At 39.3% G+C, this 21,958-nt stretch overlaps 1 protein-coding gene across 1 annotated transcript; it reads left to right on the top strand.

The window, feature by feature from the left end:
- Nucleotides 1-845: 845 nt before the first annotated feature.
- On the top strand, nt 846-21,408 carry hs3st2 (heparan sulfate (glucosamine) 3-O-sulfotransferase 2). The gene is made up of 2 exons (XM_028600128.1): nt 846-1,422; nt 20,200-21,408. Exons 1-2 carry the CDS (start codon nt 911-913, stop codon nt 20,816-20,818), a joined length of 1,131 nt encoding a protein of 376 aa, XP_028455929.1. The 5' UTR covers nt 846-910; the 3' UTR covers nt 20,819-21,408.
- The last annotated feature ends 550 nt before the right edge of the window (nt 21,409-21,958 follow it).

The raw sequence follows: 21,958 nt of genomic DNA, 5'->3' as shown, positions 1-21,958 counted from the left end.
ATCATGGCAACACAGAGGGTCAAGTGTGATTTTGACTTTCAGAGAATGCTAAAGCCCAGGTGTGTGTAAAGAAAACACACATGCAGAGAATGTTCAGTCTGATGAATCTGTCTTTTGTAAGTGAAGAGCAAAGGTTTCACACAGAGCAGAAAATTGAATCCAAAACTGTTGCTGCTTTCAACTGTGTTTCGGTAGATTCCTCTGAAATGAGACATGTTAGTAATACACTGAACATTGAAAACGCCAGCAGCTCTGATTTCCTGAAGTCATGCAACCAATGTTGAAATGCACTCAGGAAGCCAAATGTTGCATATTTTAATCTCCAAATATGATGTTACCTAAATACTCAGGATGTTCCTTTAAAACATTAAACGCATATAGAATTATGATCATGTGCATGACGTCAGGGAGTTGATTAAATATGTATATGCAGTAACCTAAGTGCATATATCTTCACAACTTCTTTATAAAAGGGAAAAGTGGGCTGAGCATCAAAATCACCTCGGAGGCGACCAGAATAGTCGCGATGGTGAGAGTCAGAGAGACACAGGACGCGTTGGAATTTGAACAAGGAGAAGGAGAATAAAGACGAGCGTCAAATTCCTCTAGGAGTCTTTTTAAGACAGTGGCATCAGTAATTGATAAAAATGACTCACTTCAAACTACTTAAGAAAAACTTGCTTAAAGTACGACTGACCCATTTCTTCATTTGGAAGCTGCTGTAATCATATTCCGCTCCAAGTTTCTTGCACAGTTCAGCAGCCTATGAAAATTAATATTGTGACTTACGCGCAGTTGATGCCTTCGAGATCCACCCCTATCCTCATATGCCAGTTTGCCAGACTCCGACCGCCGACCAAGGAGGAAGAGTCCGATGGAAAACCATGCAGCACTTTGAACCCATGGAGACATGGCACATAGGTTTCTCTCATCTACGAACAGATTTAGCGCCAGATTCGCCTTCATATTCACTGTGTCACTGTCCTGCACCTATTTATGCTACAGTACTTTTTTTTGTCGCAGCACAATCATGACAAACCAAGGTTACGAGGGGCAAAGATGCCCCCCGAGCAAGAAAGCAGGAGGGAAGAAACTTCTTGGAGAATTAAACAATTGCGCTTCGCTGGAAGTCAGGTCCGCTCTGGATGAGTCTGCTGCCCAGCGAGGATCAAGTGATCTCCGCGACCAAAGTAAAGCATTTGCTTCGTCTGGAAGCCACTGGGCTGACATGAAGTTGAGAAACATGAGTGTTGCGCAAAAATATGGGAATAAGAAGCTGCCTAATGCGTTAATAGTCGGTGTAAAAAAAGGAGGCACCAGGGCGGTGCTGGAGTTCATTCGGATACATCCAGATGTGCGCGCACTGGGAACAGAACCGCACTTTTTCGACAGAAACTATGACAGAGGGCTTGACTGGTACAGGTGAGGAACAAATGATACAAGTATAACAAGTATAACAAGTATGAATTTGTATTTGTTTAGATAGATGCACTTGCTTTGATATATTTGCTTTGATATTACTGCATAGATGCACTGTTTTCACTTCACTCATCCTGTTGTCCAGTTCAGTGCAGTCACCCCTCTGCTCTGCTGGGTAGAGTGTCCAGGGTTAAGGTTTTAGAGATATTTATATGTCCAGATATCTTCGTTTTCTGACAAGTATGAAGGCACTTTTCAGTCATATAATTGTTTTACAATTTATCAGTGGCCTATACTGTAATTACATTTAAGGGGCACAGTTAGCTGTGTACACACAAAGGCATTATGTCTATTATTGGGGAAATCACACATACACATACCCAAATGCAGACACACATATCTAAGCAGCACACCACCACTAAGATCACAAGTTTGGTTTTAGTCTGTATGTTTTTCTCAGAGCTGCAGATGTTTGTTGTCAGCAGAGCTCCATGGTGCTGCACAGCAGGTTCATTAGGCTGATGTAGGATCAGTTCACAATCACAGTCAACAGCACAGATGACACAGGCAGCCCCCAGGTTACCGGCCAAATTAAATGGGCTACACCAAGACAGAAAATGTTCTTGCGTTGGTTGGTAAAGGAAAAGGTGCACCGAGCCCAGAGCATCACTCCTTATCCAATGTCTCTCTATCTCGCTCTGTCACTTCTTCACACATTTTTCTATTTAAATGGATAATCTGAAGACAAAACATTGTTTTTCATTTTCTGTCTGTTAAACTGACATTCAAGCAGAAAATGTAAGTTTCTTCTCAACAAGAACCGTTAAGATCATTGTCAAACTGAGATACGCAGTGACTAAAATTGTTTCACCCAAGTCTGCAAATGTCCTCCAAAAAGGCTTGATGGTGTTGTGTTACAGTATGTCTAATTGTTGGAGCTGCCTACAGATTTCCTCTCACATACCCGCATTGCCACCAGAGTGTCAGGAACAGACCACAGAGCAATTCTTCCAAGAACATGGAACGAAGATCACTACACCAGTTTGACAGTTTTTAGGGCCTCAGTTTAGAAAAGTAAATCAAACTGTTTTCTAAAGTGAAAGTCCTGTAGAGCTGAAAATATGCAATTACACCTTAAAGTACCAAAAATATTGGATTTGATTATTATTTTACATTTGTGACTCACGCATAGAAAATTATTTAACTTGATAGTCAGTCTTGTGATCAGACAGTTAATTTCAGAGTGAAAATACATTTACAAAATAAAATAAAAATCCAGGTGTACAATAAAGTTATCTCAAAAGCCACTCTCCTGAAAATAGAATCAGTCCTTTTCATCTTCAAACTAATGAACCAGAGGCTGAGATATTACACAAATGCATTAATGTAAGACACAAAAACACTTCCAAGTCCCCTGGTCGAAAGTTAAAAACTAACCATGTGTTTCAAAATGTGCATCTTTATTAAGGTCTCTTTTTAATTGCAATTTCTGGAATAAATCTTAATTTTTCATGTATTCCACTTGGTTATTTAAAGTTACACTGGGATGTCATTTTATTTTAATGCACAGGATGGAACTTTTTAAACCCTATAATAAAACCTCCTAAGGGGACAGTTAGTTGTATTGTTGTGTGTATTTCACAAATTAAATTGATTTTGAAACATTCACAAACCAAATGTGCCGCTCTTTGTAATACTTAAAAGAACAAGCTGGAAAGCTTGTAAAAAACTCAGCAAATACCTTGACGCATGAAGACATTTAATGTAGGCCCAGAGGATGTTCCTTTTCAGTGGTGAAAGTGTTGATTATTGTGCAGTGTGTGTGAAAAGGCCCGATGTAGACACTGTGATGGAGTCAGTTGTACATATTCATAGGCCTTTCCTTATTACCAAGCATCAACTCTGCAGCATATATATGACATAAGTTAACCAAACACTGGTTAAACATCTAAACAAACAGTATGCAGTGGTGCATTTTCTGTGTCTCTCTGTCCTGCCCCAACCATTAGATAATTCACTGCGCTAGCAACTTTCTTTTACATGAATGTACCATCCTAATACAGCTTAATGATGCATTAGCAACCGTTTACCTCTTTTTTCTATGTCACTCTAAATTTAAGCAAAGATAAATTGAGGTCCCACGCTGATATGATGCCAAAATTACAAAGCCAGAATATTGCATTATCTGTCACAATGTTTGGGTTGTTGGCAGCACGTCACATGAAGTATCTTTCCATTTTGATTAACTGTCACATTTGTCTCAGTAGCAAATAACACAATGTATTTGTACATTCTACATGTGTTGCTCTGCTTTGTGTCAATAGCTAGCCTTTCTATCTGTCCATCAATGTGCTGTAAATTACAGGTATTTTTATTATGAATTCATCTATCAGTTATCTTTTGTGTATAAAACCTAAAATAAGGGTGTAAACTCGTCCACACTAATAGCTAATTGGGAAAGCAACATTTCATCCATAGGCATTAAACTCACTATAATGTACAAATAAATATCTGTATACTCAATCAAATAACCAATCTAACATCAATCAAATCACAAACCTTCAATTATTGTTAAAAAAAACATACATAAATGAGACATGAAGTGTAGCTTCAGATCCACAAAATACAATAGAAAACTATAATTAGAAAGTACGAAATAAGTAACAGAAAAAAAAGATGTTTCCTTTACAAACTAGAAGTCATAGACAGATACAACAATGTAACCAGAACATATGAACAAACTAACAAACCAAGATCATGATTAATGCCTATAGAAGATTATCAGAAACCAAACTGACCGTCTTGTCTCCGCTGCTGTTTATGCCAAAGTCCTAGTCTACCTATGTTATGCAACTTAAAAATAGTAAAAGAATTTTGCCTCCCTTTAGGTGCATTGAGTGAAAATTAGTCATCCTCCAATTTGCTGTGTTGATACTAACTCTTTAGCATCACATGGTAACTCTACGGCTATTAACTGCTAACATTAAAAAAGTTCATTGTTGACCTTGGGGACAGTAGTTTGACAAAATAATCTTGACTTCCACTTTGAGCAAACTTATCTTTCTAGTATGTATTGAGCGTTATAGGCTTGAAGGCCTGCTACTTGATAAATTAATCCAATAATTAATTCATTACTAAGATGCCAATTATTCATTTTAGGGTAATTTGACTAAAGGGGCAATGTGGGCAAGGAAGTTTATTCTTGACCTTTTGATCAGTAGGTCTGACAAAATAATCTCCATTTACTAGCTTTTTCAAAACTGCAACACCGACCGTCTTATGGTATTCATCATCGAATGCAAGTTGCCACATCACAAGATAGCAATGGATGCATCATTTTCGGCATTAATTTATCTTTAAAAACACTTAAACCTCTGCTCACTCTTTTCTACGGTGCCATTCATGATACATTTCAATGAACCTTGTTTTTATTGTAAGTTATTCTTATTAGCTAAATATTTGTTGAACAAACAGAAACATACAACATGTGACACCAACTTAACTCTTGTCAGTTTCAGTGTACTGGCCAGATTTTTTTCAGTGAGTGACCGATCATTTAGGCTCTGAAGGAAAATGGTGCAGTGTTCATTACTGTGCTTCCTGAACAGAACACACACATGGCCTCATTTATTTTAATGCAAGGGTCTTCAAATAACCATACAATACCTGATAAAAACAGACATTTCACTGCCACCAATTCCCTTGCATTTCTCTCTCCACTTTTTCCATCCTCCACAGAATCAGAAAGATCAAACAAAAACACGTCACTATACACCATCAAGACTTAAAAGGGCATCTCAGCTCTATTGATTTCACAGGAGTCAGAAGCACTTCCAGTAGATTCCCTGAGAAGGGTTGAAAATGTATGATAGGCTGCAGCAACAAATATTCTCCAGGTCCACATTAATTGGCTCAGGGAGGCAGGGAACTCGGGAACAGTATCATCAGAAAGGTTGATGAGGACAGAAAGTTAGATGGTTCTCATTTAACACAGAAAACTGCACATTATAGAGCAAGGGATTGTAAGGCATATCTCTGCATTATTAATGAGCTGTCCTCATTCCAGTGCAGCTCAGAGACATATAGTGGTTAAGATTAATTAAAAAACAAGTCTTTTCTGAGATGTTTCTCCAATGAGACTAGTCTGAAACGCAGAGACATGGTGCTTTTATTCCTTTAATAGAATAATTCAGGAAAGAATGTGATCATGCATACATTATGGACCAATCACATGCTAAAGCTTTAGTGTATGCAATCAAACAACCAACACTGGCAAATTAGATGGTGTGGAGAGTCGGGTATTTTGATATAATACAATAAGCTTTCACAACTTGCACCACTTGCTGATTAGCCATCAATCTGTCCAGGCTGAAACACCTCAACAACTATTAGATGATTTTCTATGAACTTGATAATTATGGTCCCCAGAAGATGTATCATAATAACTTACGTGACTGATTACCTGACGTTTTCTTAGGCACCATAATGAGGTTCACATTTGAGTCTTTGACTGAAATGTCTTGACAACTATTAATTGTAATAATTTTGGTAATCCCTCAACTTTTCCGTAGCGTCATTAACATGTCAAATGTTTTTGTCTAAAACTGGTTTATGACTCAATACACACAAACAAATGGCATTCTCATCAGCCACAGCTGTACTTATGTACTAAATGTTAAGTAGTCGATGTTGGTATGTTAACATGCTAAACTAAGATTAGCACGGTAAACCTTATACCTCCTTTTATCAGCAAGCATTTAGTTCACGATTGTGCCTTAGTACAGCCTCACAGAGCCGCTAGCATGGCTGAAGAATACAATTGTTTAAACAATATGTCAAAGGTTCCTTGTAGAGTTGTGTCCAGTAGTAGCAATATGGTCCCTACGGGTGGGGACCCCATATGGTCCTCACTACCGCTGTTGATCATAGTTTGAATGGGTTAAATGCACTAGATAATTTCCAGGCATGTATACATTGCAAATTATTCCTTTAAATTAACATGAAATGAGTTGCACTACCTTTGAATAACCCTGTCTAATAAAATTACATTTATATACTACTAATTTGAAACAGCAAATATGTTATGACAAAAACACAATGCCGCCTGGAAACATTTTAATAAGCATATAATGCGAAGTCGCTAAATGTTTGTACTGTACCTATCTGCTGACATCACATTTAATTCCCCTGCTTATCCACTTGTGTCAACTACAGAATAATTGACAAGGTAATGTGGCAATTCAAAGCACTTGGTTAAGATATGAGAAAGATGGGGGAGCCTGGATAGCTCACCTGGTAGAGCGTGCGCTCCATGTACAAAGGCTCAGTCCTTGTCGCAGTTGTTTGACTCTGACCTGCGGCCCTTTGCTGCATGTCATTCCCTCTCCATCTCTCCCTTTCAAATATTCAGCAGTCCTATATAATAAAGTCCTGAAATGCTCAAAAAATAATCTTTAAAAAAAGATATGAGAAAGATGCAGGTCTTGATGAAATAATAAAAAAAAAAATCAAGAATGATTTGAAGGGCAAGGCAGGCTGTGCATAGCCTGAACCATACACATTACTCTGGATGCAAACCCTAGTTTCCTGTGTCAAAGTCCTGTGCTTTGCACAGCCATCATCTGCCCCAAACACCGCTCTATAACTCTTCTGCAGCTCAAAAACATAACACTACCTGGACTGGAAAAAATATTCCCAGTGAATATAGGGGAGGCAGCATTTATTGGACTTTCACTTGAAAACATATGTAGCAAAACACTGTTTTTAGGTTTTTCGAAACAGGGTTGTTGACAAAGTCATTAGTGATATATTGTAATTTTGTGTGATCAAAAGAAATGCTGTAAGTCAAGCAATACATTTAATTTAGGCTACAGTAGTCGCTGAAACAAATGATACTATCAAACTAACTTTATCATTCTGGAGACATTGTGATTCTGGAAATATCCAGCAGTCAGCAATCCTTAGCTCACCTTAGCTCATCCTTAGAGATTGTCAGCTTGTTAACTTCCGCCCTTGGCAAACCCAATGCATCCCCACTGACCAGGGATCAAATCCTGTGTGAGCTTTCACTCATGTGTCTCCCCTGTGGCGTCTCTTTTTGTACTTTCCTATCATCTAACTGAAGAGTAAAACTACTAAAGGTGTGTGGACTGTTCGCTCTCCATTTATAAATATATGTGACTGACTATAGTGTAAAACCAGAAAGAACTTCTTAAAGCTCCAATGTTGGTGAAAATTCAAGAAATCTATAATTCATTTATCAGTCAGTTGAGTTCCTACTGTAAAACTGCATGGGAGGTAGGGGGCAGGATGTAACCTGCCCATGACTGTGTTTAAGACATTCACAATGAAGGGCATTTTATGTGCATTACAAGATTATAATAGATTTCACCCAAAAATACAAAAAATAAGCAGAAATCCTCATCTGAGAATGTGCAGTTTTGGATTTCAGAGGCTTTTTTTCGTCTTCATTTTAGTGTCAGTGGATACTTTCCTGTGCCACATGATAATGTGACAGCTCATAGCTCAGCTCAATTCAACATGTTATTGTTCAGGAGAGCAAGTGTCAATCATTTCCCTCTGCAGACCAAACCATGAATAATTATTATTTCAAGGAAAACAAGAGCCTGGTGTTGATATGACAGCGATTAAATAGGATTTGGTTCAAGGTCAGATACATTATGCAATTTATTTTTCCAGTATTGCAGGACTGTAGTGTCTTACTATGAATATGTTTTGATTCTATTATGTGGCTGAGGATAGGCCAGGAATTCTCTACTGCAAGAAATCCTGCTCAGTCAGTCTGCTATATTCAACCAATTTGTCTTTTATTAAATTAGAAAAATAGATGCTTGATTCTCAGAGTGCTGAATTGTTATTCACCTCTGTTCCTCTCCTAGCTGAATTGGCCGCAGGATTGTCGAATTCGTCAGGACTGCTCTTTGTTAACTCTTAATACACTTTCAAAGCGGCAGGCCTCTGTTGCTAGTGATTAATGATCAGATGTCATCACAGCTGTAATCTAAGTGAGTGATACTTTAATAATGAAGCAGCCTCTCCAGTGGATCTATGCTGTATCAAGAAAAGAGGAAGATGGCATTTTTAGGAAGTGCAGAGCTACAGACATTATGAGACTCACACAGCATAAGAACATTTTATCTGCGCAGTCTACCCGAGTCATTCAAACTGTTAATAGGTTTGGACGGCAGGGAAGCAAATCTCTGTGTGGTATTGCCTTTTCAGGATATTTCAGGACAAATGGTTTGTATGAAATGCAATTTCCCCAAGTCAGTTTCTAAAAGTATGGAAAGGAAGTTTGCAAACAGATTTGACACCCTCAAATCAGCATTTATAAAAGAAAAATATTAAAATGTTAAAGGAACACGCCACCGTTTTTTGAAATAGGGTAATTCATCATCTCCCCTAGATGTAGATAGGTGGGCAAACGCATTTTTGTGTCAGTGCATGCATTGTCTTAGTCCGGCAACACCGCCGTTAGTTTAGCTTACCGTAGTGAATGGAAACCTTTGTTGTCGGTTAGCATGTTGTGAGTAAAAGTGAGCCAACAACAAAAACATAATTTCTTCCTGCATATTCACAACAAGTACAAATAGCAATGCAGATTAAGACTAGACGGGGGGTTTCAGGTGCTGCGTGATATCTCTCTGCCCAAGTAGCAGTGCTTCGGCTGTGCTTTGCCCCAATATAGTCACAAGTCAATATCTGCCTAGGAAATCGTCTAGTCTTAATCTGTATTGCCATTTGTACTCATTGTGAATATGCAGGCCACAAGAAGTAATTAGTTTTTTTTTTTTTTTGGCTCACTTTTACTCACGACATGCTAACTGGCAACAAAGGATTCAATTCACTACGCTAAACTAAACTAGCGGCAGCGCTGCCGGACTAAGACAATGCATGCACTGAGACAAAAATACGTTTGTCCACCTATCTACATTTAGGGGAGACGGTGAATAGCCCTATTACAAAAAACGGTGGCATATTCCTTTAAATCATGTAAGCAAAATTACCAAAAAATGAATTTGCTGCAACTAAGACAAGACAAAAACCCAATACATAAAATCACCAATTGAAAACATACTAATGTGTCCGAAAAAAGCAATCACCCTGAACTGCATTGACAGGCTCTCAAGACTCAAATGCTCATTTAATAGGTTTTTACTAACTTGACCAAAATGCATTGATATATTAGTTCAACATTGCATGGCATTGTAATGTGTGTGTGTGTGTGTGTGTGTGTGTGTGTGTGTGTGTGTGTGTGTGTGTGTGTGTGTGTGTGTGTGTGTGTGTGTGTGTGTGCATTAATTTGCTGTTCCCTTTTGATAGCGCTGTGCTTGCATGTTTTTGAGTAGCTCTAATTAAGTCTGAAGATAACAATACAAGCAATTACAATAATTAAATGATTGTGTGTTGGATATTATTTGACTAAGTAGTATCTCTGATAAAAAGTTTTAATCTATTTCTGCTAGGAAATGTCACCTTTGTTTGGTGTTTTGTATTGCCAAGGACCGTGACCATTATTACTTTGCATGCTGCTTACTGTGATAACACACAGGCAATCAGAGCCCAGGAATACTTTTCTTATAATTTACTTTGTAACGGTTTTGTTGTTAAATTACTCCAGAGACCAAACAAACACAGCACATGTGATGGATACTTTGATTTGGGCTCCTCCATGTTCAGCCTGTGAGCCTGCATATTGTTCAATGGTCAGGGTTCATTATTCATCTTTGTAATGGCAAATATTTGTTGTCAGAGAGAGAAAGGCCATTCTCTAAATCTCTACTCCTACCGCTGCAGAAACACTTCACATTCTGAATAATGGTTTCTAAGTTAAATCCCAGTCAGATCAGTATTTGCCTAAAATCCATTAACTCATTCAACTGTTTTGTTAGTAATAGTCTGTTGCCACAATTTGCCTTGATTAATTACAAGTGATAGGAAAGATTGTGTGCATTATGTTCAGCACTGGTTAGTTTCCAGTTGGATTATTGGATGCTTGTAGGTGCGAATTGTGAAAACATGAATGAGCTTTTGAAAGGTTGACAGTAACGTTGTTTAGACAGAGAATACGGAGGTGATCACATTTGATGCCTATTGCATATGATGAGAATATAATTAATCAGATGTGAAAAAGTGTTTGAGAGAAATTTACTAGTTATTTTTGTTTACTGCTTTGTAAGATACTTTTTGCATGTGTAGCCTTGTTGCATGACAATTTTGTGTTTGTGCTGCAAACATTTACTGAGAACTTACTGACAATGTTAATGTTAATTTAAAGTTCTGTTTTAAGTTTTAAGTTCTCTGTTTTAAGTTCAAACCATAGTGAATGACTAATAAATTCTGAGTTCATTGATCGTTCACAAGGTGAAGATTCAAAGCTGACCTTTACTTGTTCTGATGGTCTGCATCACTGATGAACCTGCATTGCTCTTTGGAAGTTTAAGTTGTTCAACAAGACTTTTGTCTGGAGCTGAGGAGTCCACCGTTTTGCTGCACATGTCTTTACACTATGCAACAAATAATGCACACGCTGTAGGGGAAGCAGCAATTTGCAGCTTTTTTATTTATACATATGCAGTGTCACATAAAGGTGTGGATTTTAACAGTCTGCAGTCTGTACTATACAGCCATGCACCAAATAGCTTTTAACATCCAAATTAGTTTGTGAGTCAAATAGGTTCTACTTGTTATTATTCTACTGGTATGCTGGATTGAAGTTTAGTTAGCAGCTATAGGGGTGTAAGGAGGGTCTGTTTATCTGTCAATTGTTATCTGCAATTGAAACAAATGGAGATTTTGATTGCTACTGGCCATTGCTGTACAATTTTTGTATAGATAGAATTCCCCCTTAACAAATCCTTTCTTATTTGTTGACCACCAACAGGCCAAAATAAAAAAGTATGGATGAAGTATCAAAAAATGTAATGGCCAGGTTGCCATAAACATGCTGAGCATATTCGTGTTCCATAGAGGATGGACCCTTTCTACTTTGGACACTGTATGATTCCCTCTTGTGCCACCCTCAGTAGTCACTGTCTGCACAGGTCAACTGGTGATTTACTGTAGCTGTGGTAGGACTATTAGCGTCTCATACAGCCCTCTGATAGTGCTGTTACTGAAGTCACTGCTAATGTTGAGCCAGATCACTGTCGAATTAAAGCACCAAAAGTCTCCTACAAGATGGTTTGCGCCACAGCATTGCACAATAGAGAACTTGTCTGCATTCAGCCAAAAACTAACCAAAGGTGCAGGCCAGACAGGTGGTTTTAAACTCACAGCCAAATTAATATCTGCCTGAGCACTGTGTTCACTACCCTGTTTTGATGAGGTTTTCTCCTGACCCGTGTGAACTGTGAGGGCAGACCCTGTAGGGTTGAAAGTTCTCATCCCGTCTGGTTCAGCAAGTACAAAATACTAGGATGACCATATTTTGATTTCCAAAAAAGAGGACACTCGGCCCGGCTTCAAGACAAATTCAGACAGGCTTCTCCGAGGTTAATGAACATGCTTTATTATGCCCCAATGGTGCAAAAATAACTTCTGCAATAAAATAAAATAAAATCTGTAACAACCTGTAACAAAATAATAGCTCTCTTTTAAAATAAATAAACAATATGAAATAATGTTCTAAATATGACCTCTTCTGTGTTAGAAAATCCAACTTCAACAAAATATCTCTTAATACATTTTCAATGTAATAAGATAAATAATAAAGACACTGGAACATATTTGCCAGCTTTGCACACGGTCGCAGAGCCGCCCACAAGGCAGCCTCTCTGGAATTACGTCACACAACAAAGTACCGTAGTATTGTGTGCAAAGCGCCAGTCAATTTAAGTACACGCTTAATGGTCCCAAGAAAAACAGTGAAAACCGGACATTTTCATGAATTTATAACCCCCCCCCGGATGCCACGGACAGTAGGTAAAATGTGGACTTGTCCGGGCAAAAGAAGACGTTTGGTCACCTTAACAAAATACTGAAATGTTCAGTATGTTGAACACCAAAGATTAATGACTGAACCTTTAAGGCCCTATGAGAAGTCGAAGCCTAAGTCAAATAGGACAACTTAGCAATTTACAGATATTAACTGGCAAAAGTCAAAGCAGTCATTACAGTTTGCAGCTATAAATTCATTGCTGTTAAATGGCTTTAGGTATAAATAAGAGTAAGAGAGTAAGATTAGCATGTTCTCCCAGTGGAACTGTATGCTGTAGGAGAATGGTGTGTTGGGTGTGGGTCATTGGTACTCTGAAATAAAGACATCCAAGTTTGTGGCATATTCCTCCATAATGATATAGCAGCATCCAACTCCACAACCCCTGCCTCCACTGCGCCAACAGAGATAAATTGTTCAGCAAGATAGCCAGCAGGCTCTTTCAGGATCATTACAATATGCAGACAAGCTTTCAGCACACCACAGGTCATTAATGAGTGGCAATGACTGCCATGCTTTCCACTGTTGACCTAAAAGGACAAATCCAGCGCAAAATGAACCTAGGGGTTAATAACACGTGTACCGAGTCCACCGTTCTCTGGGATATGTTTTTATGCTAATCAAATGTGACCAGTTTTCATCGCAACGCTAGTCGTCGGGGCAGAGGGTAAAGTAAAAAGAAATTTCTATTTATAACAGTAGGATAATGAGGGTCCCTACATGTAAACCGAAGCATTAAGAACTTTGTAGGTGTACAGACAGTTTATCAAAAAGATAGTTTAGAAAGACAGTACCGTTCATGTATACGGACGGGCGCCATCTTGGGGAAGCAGTCATGACCAGTTGAACGCCGAACGCCATGCAAACAGTAACCAGTAACATAGGTCAAGCACAGCATTCGTCGTTCGACTGGTCGTGACGACTAGCGTTATAAGCTAATTAGCGGTTTGCGATAAGACAGGTCACATTCGATTAGCATGAAAACATATCCCAGAGAACGGTCGACTCTGTACACATGTTATTAACCCCTAGGTTCATTTTGCGCCGGATTTGTCCTTTAACTACCTGAAGATAAGAGCTCCAGAAGGATGCTTGTTTTTGTATTTTCTTTCTCTTGTCTCATGGAGTGGATAATGAAGCTAATTTAAAACATAAATCAGTATTGTTGGAATAGTAAAAGGTATAGTTAAAATCAACAAAGTGTTTATTTATGTCTTACTTTATAGCCCAAATTCTAGTTAAAAAGCCATATTAAATAATGAATACATGCATCTAAATAAGTCTGTTTAATTTTTGTGTTTGCTTCATCTTACATAGACACATCTACATCTTTACATTATTCTGTGATACACACATTGTAATATCCTGCAAACACTCCCTGTTGTGAGAAGATCCAAATTAAAACCTTCACAATAAAATAAACACCATGCATATACCAATTAGTGACTGCCTTAACACATTTTCAGTGACTTCCTGTTTTGTTCAAACAGATGATGCAGCTCCTTGCTTTTAGATTTTTTTGGTTAAAGGTCCAATATGTAATATTTGTACTGTAATAAATCCAAAAATGACACCAATGCCTCATCAGATATTAAGGAAACATGTTAAACTGAAATACTATGTTTTCTGACAACAATGCTAATGTCAGTATTTTTTCTTTTTGAAATTTACATTCCGTGACGGAATTTATGTTTATGTTTTGATCTGTGTGTTGTTATCAACGGCCCAGTTTGACAGGCAGGCCGGGTTGCCAGATATACCTGTAAAAACGTAAACCCAGCGCGCTACAGCTGTAACGGTAGTACAGCCATGAAAGCAGCAAACAAACGAACAGAATCAACGGAGATAGATTCTACATGACATAAAAAAAAGAAAACCGCATGTTTCTAACAGTTGCGTGACCAGAGACGTAACAACCCCCTGGTAAATATTGGAGATGTATTTGAAAGATGGAGACAGTTTAGATCCCAAAAGGACGCAGAGTTGGCTTATTTTCTCCTGAACAGGTAAGCATTAGCTTCAGGCTAATTTATCACAGCTACTAGGGACGGGCATTTTTTGTCATTTCAACATTTGTGTTCTCACATTGAATTATATAGCTGGAGTAACCGAGTTGGTTACTCGCAAAAACAATTGAGACATAGCCAGTAAAGTGATCCCGACTGGTCCTGGCTAACGCCGCCATGCTAACCCTGCTAACTGTTAACGTTACCGGGAGGACCAGGCAAGCAGCCCATGGCTGTTTACAGCGTGTAGCCTCTTCAGCGGCTGCAGCCGACAACGGTGAATTATTTTAAGCCACGAGAGGAGGGCTGTAAATTGGAAAGAGAGGACTGTGAGTTTGCAGTGTGTTTAGCGATTGTTGCCGTAATTCTAAGCCAATGAAGTGTGTTCCGTCGGCAAGGTAGTGGTATTTTTAGCGGTTCGTATTGTAATTCTAAGCCGAGGAAGTGTGCCTGACTGGCGTGTGAAGAGCACAGTGAGGTTGTTGTGTTTTTAGCGGTTCAGACTGTCATTTTAAGCCGAGAAAGTGTGTCTGTCAGTTGGTTACAGAGCTCCAGCATCTACCGTTAGCTACTCCGCTGTGCTGTGGAGTAATGTCTGGCTATGTGAGAAAAAGCATCTAGCAACATTGTTGTGAATGCTGCGGTCTCAGCCTGGCAACCCCTGTGAACTTCGAGTCTGGGAAGGAGGGGGCGGGGGAAACGACTCTCCAGTATTTTGAATTGGTAGTGCAGTAACTATTTTAACCGCTAGCTGTCAGTATTACATACAATATTACCAACCCGGTCTCACGCCAGGTCGTTATATAGTCACGTTATTGTAATCTATTAAGTCGTGGACAGGTTAAATCCCGTTTTTTTCGTGTATATGCAACTACTTTTGAACGTGTACAGGTCACGCTTTTCGAACCTGCTGCTCTGGGGGACGCGACAACGGGGAAATGAGGCGCCACACGCCGGCCAAAACAACGGGACGGGCCGCCACTCGCGATCAGGGAAACGAGGCGCCACACGCCGGCCAAAACAACGGAACGGGCCGCCACTCGCGATCGGGGAAATGAGGCGCCACACGCCGGCCAAAACAATGGTACGGGCCGCCACTCGCGATCGGGGAAAAAAGGCGCCTCACGCCGGCTAAAACAACGGGACGGGCCGCCACTCGCGACCCGCGCAGGGGCACACAACAACGGGGAAATGAAACACCACAACGGGGAAATGAAACGCCACAATAACAAGACGGTTGGGGTTAGGAAAAAAAAAGAACGGGGAAAGGAACCGTCACACACGGGACGCGGGACAAAGGAACTGCCACACGCGGGGCGCGATCCCCGGTCTCCGGGGTGAAAGTCCTGTGTTCTGTGCAACACGCCGACAAAGGAACTGCCACACGCGGGGCGCGATCCCCAGTCTCGGGGTGAAAGTCCTGTGTTTTGTGCAACACGCGGGACAAAGGAACTGCCACACGCGGGACGCGATGCCCGGTCTCCGTGGTGAAAGTCCTGTGTTTTCTGACCCATCCACCACCCCGACCAACCTCTCTACGCGGACTTTCACCTTTTCAACTACTCGCTGCTCGCTTTCGTTCTGGGATCACGACATATGCTTCCCATTAAAATGCGTTGCTTTCAATTTCGTAATGGCCACACGAAAAAAACGGGATTTACATAACCTGTCCACGACTTAATAGATTACAATAACGTGACTATATAACGACCTGGCGTGAGACTGGGCTGAATATTACATATTGCACCTTTAAGATACAACAAAGTGTTATATACAGTAAGAAATGACAAAATTTATGGCACGGTATAGACATTGAAATGATCTCCATAAAAGCAAAACTGATACTTACAGAAATTACCAACAAGAATTGTGCAATGACAGCATCAAACGCAATGCTGAAGCATCCAGAACAAATGAGCTTTCAACCATGTCCTCTCACTTGACAAGGAAGAGGTCGCATTTACAGAATCGAGCTTATCTTCGACACCTGAGTTCATTTTCCCAGAGTGATTAAAATGTCACAGCCAAGCCTGTAATGCATTCTGACTTAAAGTTTCACCAAGAATTGGGAAGAATACTGTGAATTACCCCCAACGAATTTAGCGTTGACTCTGAGTGAAAAGGTGGTAATCAATCACCTTTACTCAAATGTCAGTTAGTTAAGGTTTGTGTCTGGGTATGTGTTTCACACGCAAAAGCAAAGCAAAGCAAGATGTTCGTATAAACGTGCATTTTACAGGTTGTTTCTACTCATACATGCATACTGATGATAATGAAAAGGTCTGAAACAACAGTTATTTATTACCATCAGAGCAATTCCATTGTTATTACAATCACGTAGATTTTCTAACTGCAAGTAATCATTACAAAGAGAGGATGGAACAGCTTTGAGTGAAAGAATCCACTGCCATAAATATCCTCAATTTCATATTTAACTTTCAGATCTTGTGTGCAGTGCTGATAGTTTCTTGGAGGCATGGGGGGAAAAATCCTGGTTGGCTCAGACACCTGCCTCAGGTATCACATGTTCCCCTTCTGGCCTGATTCCCACTATCTCAATAATGAACAGATACATAAATGAGGCTGCTGCTGCTGCCGGGTGTGTTTGGGGAGCAAAGAAAATGATTTATCAAAAATAATGAATCTCTACTTGTCACTTGCATTCTGTTTGTTATATCACATATGGCTATTAAAGGTTAATATGCAGCCATTACAATCAGTTGCAGCAGAGCTGGCACATGTGTTGGATCATAATCTTTCTATAACCAGATAATTGAAAACACAATTGTAGTTCAAATAAATTTCCCCCATTAACATCACTCCAAGACTGATGACTTGGAATGTATTGGTCCAGGCCGCTTGCATTGACATGAAAGCATCCCCTAAAAATAGCCCTGATTTCAATAAAAAAAATAAAGACTAACATCCTTTGATCATTGGGTTGTACCTTGTCTCCTTGACTGCAGTTACAGCTAGTTAAGCAATCATTTGAATAGACAACAGAGCTCAGTGAACACAGGCTGTAGGTATCAGTTTAATGAGCCACAGGGCCAAGATTAGAGTCATACATGAAGTTAGATGATGTCTGTTTCCATCTAATCTTGTCTGAACAGAAACTGAAGATGCAATTAAATTGTTGGTAACAACTTGTTGAGTGTTTTGAGGAGAACTACTCTCAGAACAAGATACTACTGTAGTGAGGATTTGTTAATCCATCAATGACAATAATGTTAAAAGACTGCATACGTTTATTGTGAATCATATACAGTAACTATGTTTACTCTGACTCTGACAGTTTCACATTCACACCCCAAACCCTGTGTACACCTGGATAATGACATCTGATCACATGCCTTTGCATTCACCTACGGATTCTCGTTTCCTTCATTTCTGGATGCACTGTGATTTGTCATTTAATCTGGAGGATTTGTTGGACAGACAGAGACAGGCAAAGGCATATGTTGGCTACTTTGAGGGGAACTGTGCTAAGAAGGCTAATGTTACTTATACTAAAGGTAATCGATTCCAGCATCAAAGCTTTCTAGTTTACTAGTTTTGCCACTCTTGTCAGTCACATCACACTTGTCTTGCACATTGTGATGGTCCCTAAATGAGTCTCCGGGAACAATGCTGTTGTATGAGCCACGGATGTATTAAGGAGAACTGTGTTTACAGATTGAGCTCCATTCATTCCTATAATAGTTGCTTACTATGCACATATGTCTCCTTCCTCATGCTTTTGTTTCTGAGCCCATAGAGCATGTGGTCTACTTCTCTAGCCAAGCCAGTTGAGAGCATGCACACCCCAGACTTACGCTGGCCAAGCCATCTGTCTTCCTGTTAGCTCCATACACACATGATTGCCATTAAATCATTTAATTATACCTCTCTTCTAGACATTACAAATATTATTGGAAAAAAAATTATCAAATTCTAATAATGAAAAGAATAATTTCGCAGGGGTTTTTGAGACACACAGAAAAATGTATTCACCATTGGATAGCCACTCCTTTTTAATGACTGTGTCTGGGAAAAACATGTTCTTATCCAGATAACAAAGCTAGATCCAAAGCACATGTTAGCTGGAACTGACTGTGGTGGTGACGTGTGTATGAATATGTGCGTTCAAAAAGTTCCATTTACTTTCAAGTCAAATCTTTGAGTGTCTGTCATAACACCTTAATGTTATAATAACCCTTCTTTACATTTTTAATGATTATTGATCCCAGTGGTACCGCTGGCTTCTCAACTTGACATGCAGTCAGTCAGTCTTTTTATTTTTTTTCACACCTTTATTTCCTCGTCTATATCAGTCACGTCAGTGCTGTATAATTTCAATGTAATTTATCCAGTGCTAAGACTCACAGCTGTAAAAATCAATAACTCAAGGTAAGTTAGCACATGTTCCAGCTTCTTCTTCTTCTGATGGATGGGCTCACTTGGAGTTTTATATTCTGTAACCAAACAAAAACAACCAATGTGAGGGAAAAATGGCAGTGTGAAATTCTCTTGATTTCACATTGAACTCCTTATTAAACTCCTTATTGCCAGCATCATCATGCTATGGTCAACAGCAGGTATATAGTATAACAGCAGGCAGCGGTATCTATTTTTAAGCAGAGCATCTGCAACCTTTCACTGTGTGTGTTCACTTTGTCAGCCCAGTTTTGTGAAATGACAAGTTGCAGTTTTAAACCAGCACGTACAGGGTCCTCTCATCTACACAATCTTCACCTCTGAGCATGGTGAAAATGTATGGAATTGACAAGCCAGATAGCGAAGACGGTTTGCTTAGCACACAGCCAAAGACTGCACCTCCTGGAAAATGGCTGCAAGTTTTTTAGTGTGCAGCAAAGCTGTTTGCTTGAAAAGGTGCTGCTGTTCTCATAAAAGATTAACAATTGCTTAGTGGCCCTGGGGCACCCAAGCCAACAACTCAGGATTCATAAATAAAAGTAAATGGATCAATATTTTCAAGACTTAAGAGGTAACCTATGGCTACCCCTACCTTGAGAAAGAAAGCTTTGAGAAAGGTTAGGTTTTAATCGAAGCCTTCCCCCAGTAATAATAAAGAAAGTGTGGTATTTAATCATCAGAACTGTGTGGTAACGTACCTGAAATCCAGAAACCAATGCCCGTGCTGTGAAATAGAGAAATGCAGGCACTATATCTTCTGTAATCATAAAAGAAAAAAACTGTTTAATATTACTATTTTGTAATTATTCTCACAAAACTGCAGAGTTATTGTGCACAGCCTTTCTTTTTTATTTACAGGAAACAGGGAACAACAAGTGGATGAATTGTGGCCCAGGAAATCCTTGTCTCAACAGCCAACATGAGATGCTCATTAATTAAAAGTTTTATTGGAGCAAAGTGTCAAAGCAGAATGACATATTACACTGGGAAGAAAAACACACATGATTAATATGACAAATATAAACATTTGCCTGTAGTTTAAAAAGCCATTATCTCAGCAACATGATCATGGTAATTATGATGCATGTCCTGCAATTAATATCTACTAACTACATTTGCATTGTGTTCATGTCAACATCTACAGTTAATTTGATACTGTGTATTAGCTGGACAATATCCCTATAGTTTGACATAGTCTATGGAATATTATACAACACATGTTGTAAGGTTGTTTTTAACTCATTTGTGATACAAGTAAGGATTCATGTTTGCTTTCCTCTGACTTTTGTAACCTACTGTCATCTATCCAACAGAAAATATGTGTAAATGGTGCTGAACAGGAAAATATCAACTCTTGCTGACTCATTCATGTGTGTTCTATTCTTTTATTTCTCTCCCAAGGGGACTAATGCCACGAACACTAGACAGCCAGATCACATTAGAGAAGACACCCAGCTACTTTGTCACCAGAGAGGCACCTAGACGCATCTCCAGCATGTCCCATGAGACCAAGCTGATTGTTGTGGTGCGTAACCCAGTCACAAGAGCCATCTCTGACTATACACAGACTCTTACCAAAAAACCCGACATCCCTACATTTGAAGAGCTGGCTTTTAAGAACATAAGTCTGGGTCTCGTCGACACTTCCTGGAACGCCATTCGGATCGGGATGTACATCCTGCACCTGGAGAACTGGCTGCAGTACTTTCGCCTGTCGCAGATGCACTTTGTGAGCGGGGAACGACTAATCACGGATCCGGCAGGGGAAATGGGCCGTGTTCAGGACTTTCTAGGACTGAAACGAATAATCACGGACAAGCACTTCTACTTTAACCGAACCAAAGGCTTCCCCTGTCTGAAGAAGCCGGAGAGCAGCAGCCAGCCACGCTGCCTTGGCAAATCCAAGGGCAGGACTCACGTACAGATTGAACAGGAGGTTATAGAGCAGCTGCAGGAGTTTTATAGGCCATTCAATGTCAAATTCTTTGAAACTGTGGGGCAAGACTTCAAATGGGACTGAGAGTGCCATACAGAAACGGTGCTGTTTTAAAAAATGGCTGCCCTCTGGAGAGAAATATAAATGAGGGTATCGTTAGCTTAATGTTTAGATGACAAGTTTAGTGAGCTATGTAATACAATGACACAATTAATATAGAAAAATACACAACTCATTAAAATCATATAAATGGTTTCACATCGTGCTGGGTTTTGGGTTTGGTCATTCTGATGTGCCATTTCATATATACAGTATATACAAAGCATTAATTCATTAACCAAGCCTTTAACCAACAACCATCACAATGCCTTTCTGTCATTTAGAAACACCAGACCTACATTAATGACATTGTTTACATATTCAAAATTAAAACCACCAGCTTTACTGTTAAAATGAGATTGCAACATGAAATTGCAGTGAAATGTCAAATGAATAATAAAATAAAAATCAGCCTGTCAGTTATTCTGCAGTGAAATCTGAAAAAATTCATCTCCTTATTGCTGACAAAAGCTCATGGACAACAGTGACAGATTAACTGAATACATGTGCTGTAACTGTGCTGAGAAGAAAAAATAACAGCTATATTGAAATTATATATTGATGATATAGCAATGGTAAAGGTTTAACGTTTGTTAAACTTCAGCTCTTTCTGTGTCAGTGTTTTTGTTGTGATCATCGAAATAAAAAACACAAGTCTTAAATTCAAGTATTTATTTAATATATTTTCTGGTTTTCTTGCCACATGAATGAAAATAGTGTTTTGTTCTTATGGTGTCCAGTAACAGTATACAATTATATGTTTTCCTTACATTTGTGGCATTTTCTTGTCCTCCTTATATTGATCAGTATCTGATCTAATATATCATGTACACTACACTAATTGTGGGGTTTCCATTACAAAGACTAATCAAACCTGATGCCAGTCTCTGTACAGGCAGTTAATGCATAACCTGATGAGCCATACTAAACATGCACCAGCTGTAAAGCCCTGTTCACACATGACTACAATAACATACAGACTTCATGTGATTTAGTGCATGACATTCACTCACATCTCCTGACCAAATTTCAAAGAACAACATACCAGTACAAAGAAGTTTGTATTGAGCCTGTTGAAAGATAAAATGTTCCTCACCAAATGCTGCCATGCATGTCAGTGATCTT

This window comes from Perca flavescens, chromosome 15 (genome assembly GCF_004354835.1).
Source record: "Perca flavescens isolate YP-PL-M2 chromosome 15, PFLA_1.0, whole genome shotgun sequence".
Classification (NCBI taxonomy): Eukaryota; Metazoa; Chordata; class Actinopteri; order Perciformes; family Percidae; genus Perca; species Perca flavescens.
This window is presented reverse-complemented; position numbering and strand designations above follow the sequence as displayed.